At 29.2% G+C, this 2,520-nt stretch overlaps 1 protein-coding gene and 1 long non-coding RNA gene across 2 annotated transcripts in view; one reads left to right on the top strand and one right to left on the bottom strand.

Annotated features, from left to right (window-relative positions):
* Nucleotides 1-237, bottom strand: part of LOC105270299 (uncharacterized) — a 14,726-nt gene extending 14,489 nt beyond the window's left edge. Inside the window, exon 1 of the long non-coding RNA XR_892522.1 lies at nucleotides 98-237. This is a non-coding gene — a long non-coding RNA (uncharacterized lncRNA). The remainder of the gene's footprint in view (nucleotides 1-97) is intronic.
* Nucleotides 238-1,470: 1,233 nt separating this feature from the next.
* Nucleotides 1,471-2,520, top strand: part of LOC105270307 (phospholipase A2 large subunit-like) — a 2,759-nt gene continuing 1,709 nt past the window's right edge. Inside the window, exons 1-3 of the mRNA XM_011311162.1 lie at nucleotides 1,471-1,616; nucleotides 1,789-1,948; nucleotides 2,491-2,514. Coding sequence (XP_011309464.1) covers nucleotides 1,529-1,616; nucleotides 1,789-1,948; nucleotides 2,491-2,514 — 272 coding nt within the window. The 5' untranslated portion in view covers nucleotides 1,471-1,528. The remainder of the gene's footprint in view (nucleotides 1,617-1,788; nucleotides 1,949-2,490; nucleotides 2,515-2,520) is intronic.

The following is a 2,520-nucleotide window of genomic DNA, read 5'->3' on the forward strand; positions in this document are numbered from 1 at the left end:
CCCCAAAAGCGACTCGAAACTTGAATTGCTCAACAAAAGAGAGGCAATAAATTCAGTGGCGATATTGAAAACGAATAAATAGAAATGAGAGACTCACATACGACATCGAGAATCCATGAAGTTTCTAGGTAGAGGCCTGTCACGTTTGGATTTTCAGCTCTGCATGTCACAGATTTGCGGTTGTCATCAACACCCGGTGAAAATTCCACTCTGCTGATTGTACGATTTTGACTTCTTTCCTCCTAAAAACAAAATATCATTTTTTATTTTTTGGATTTTCATTCTGAATTCCAAATCAAGACCAACATGTACTATAAATACGTAATCTTTCATTTGAATTTTATCCTGCTAGCCTAATGTTTTTTTAAATTTGGATTTCAAATTGTGGGAAAATAACTCTGAGGCGTATAAAAAAATAAAGATAAAGAGATATTGATTCCAAGGAATCTGCCAAGTTTACAGAAAAATAGGCATTGGTATCATTTGACAGTTGTTTTTTATTTTTTATTGATATTGAGTCAATACCATTGACTGTCAATTCCATTCTTTTCCTCGGACTGGTTAACTCGTAATTGTTTATTATTTTTTTTTATTTACAGACCCCTTGGAATCAATATCTATATAATAGATCAGCCACCACTCAACAATTTTTTCTCATTTTTTATTATAATTCTTTTATAACTATTGGAGTGGTTTTAATTTAAAATCCAAATTTAGAAATATTTTACACAAGATGAAATTGAAATTGAAGAGTACGTCCCATAAATAGGAAGAGCGGAAAAAATGTTGCTTGTCTACTGCCCGCGAAAATGATGATTTGGGAATTATCGGTGATTCCGTTTCTCTAGATTTTAACGAGTATCTTGTGATCTAAGGAGCCAGCAGAATTTTCATGAGAACCATTTTTGTAGCTGTTAAAAATATCTATGAAAAAGGTCATTATGAAAATCCTCCTATCTTTGCTGAGTGCTGACAGATTTGAGAATAACAAACGGCGAAAGATAAATCTGGTATAATTCACGGAAAACTCTCCTCAATAAATAAATATGTATGTAAATATATGAAAGTCTAATGAATAACATTTATAAATTCAAGCCTCATAAATAATGTTTACATTATTGTTACTCTACGCGACTGGATAATTTTATTATTTATAACAAATTGATATTTTGTAATTCTAGATTTAATGATGAAAAGTTATTATTATAATATAATAAAATAATATTAAATATTAAGTATTATATTACGTGAAATTAATTATATGGTCATAAATTTATAGAATAAATATGGAATGGCGTGCTGTAATCGTAAAATGAATTGTTGACGTAATTCTAACCATTCGGGAATTTTAGAAAATTTACGAGCGTCATTTTTCACCGTTTTGTCTACTCCAATGTAATTTCCCCCACAAACACATGTTTAGGCATAATTATAGCGATAAAGAAAATGCCGAGTCGTCGGTGAGTTGAGAATTCGCAATATAATTTTCAGTGTCCACGATTCAAAACGGTTTTCCACTCAATTCTCCATGGAGTATTTTTTGCTAATCAATTATTTCATTATTTCAAGAGTTTTTTTTGCATCGGCGATACCGCCCTTCGATTTAATTTTTCCAGGTAATTATCCGAGAGTAATTATTTATTTTCAATATATTTATTAATTATTTAAAAATTGAATTGACGTTTCATGAGTTTTTCCGTTATTTGGAAAATTTCGAATGACGGATTTTCTGTTTCTTTGTTAATAGTGAAACAAATGTGAATTGTCTTTTCGTATTTATCTCTTCAGGTACGAAATGGTGTGGAAAGGGTGATGTTGCTGAAGATAAACATGATCTAGGGTGGTTTGAACAAACGGATGAGTGCTGTAAGAATCATGATGGCTGTCCTAATTACGTCGCTGGTGGCGAGACTAGATTCGGACTCCACAATTCAGGATTAATTACGATGTAAATCACCAAAAAAATCAATTAAACTATAATCAAATTTCTCCTTTTAAGAAATGGACGGAGAATCATTACGTTTAATCATTCTGTTAATTAATTCAATTATTTACACTTGCATGAATTTTCATACATGATTTACATATGTACTCGAAATATAATCGATATATCCGTAACCATATTATAATCATTATAATCATTATATTTATATACAATCATTGTTGTATATAAATAATAGTAAATGATATAATACTATATAATAAAGAAAAAAAGGAAAAAATCGTAATAAGAATTTTTAAATGTAAATATAATCAAAATATTTTTTGTAATCGTATGACAATATGGTGGGATATATTTCAATTTATATTCTTTAATTCATAAATATTGTTGAATGGATTTTATTATGACTTTAAATAATTTTTCATATCTACAAAATTAACTAACGAAATGATAAAAATGTACATTGAATTTTCTGAACGAAGAGGAATTTCGGTTTAAATATATTTAATCATAAAAAATAGATAATTCTAGTGTTTGATATTCTGCAGAGCTGAATGCAAGTGCGATGAACAGTTCAG

The sequence above is a fragment of the Fopius arisanus genome, unplaced genomic scaffold, assembly GCF_000806365.1.
Source record: "Fopius arisanus strain USDA-PBARC FA_bdor unplaced genomic scaffold, ASM80636v1 scaffold00083, whole genome shotgun sequence".
NCBI lineage: Eukaryota > Metazoa > Arthropoda > Insecta > Hymenoptera > Braconidae > Fopius > Fopius arisanus.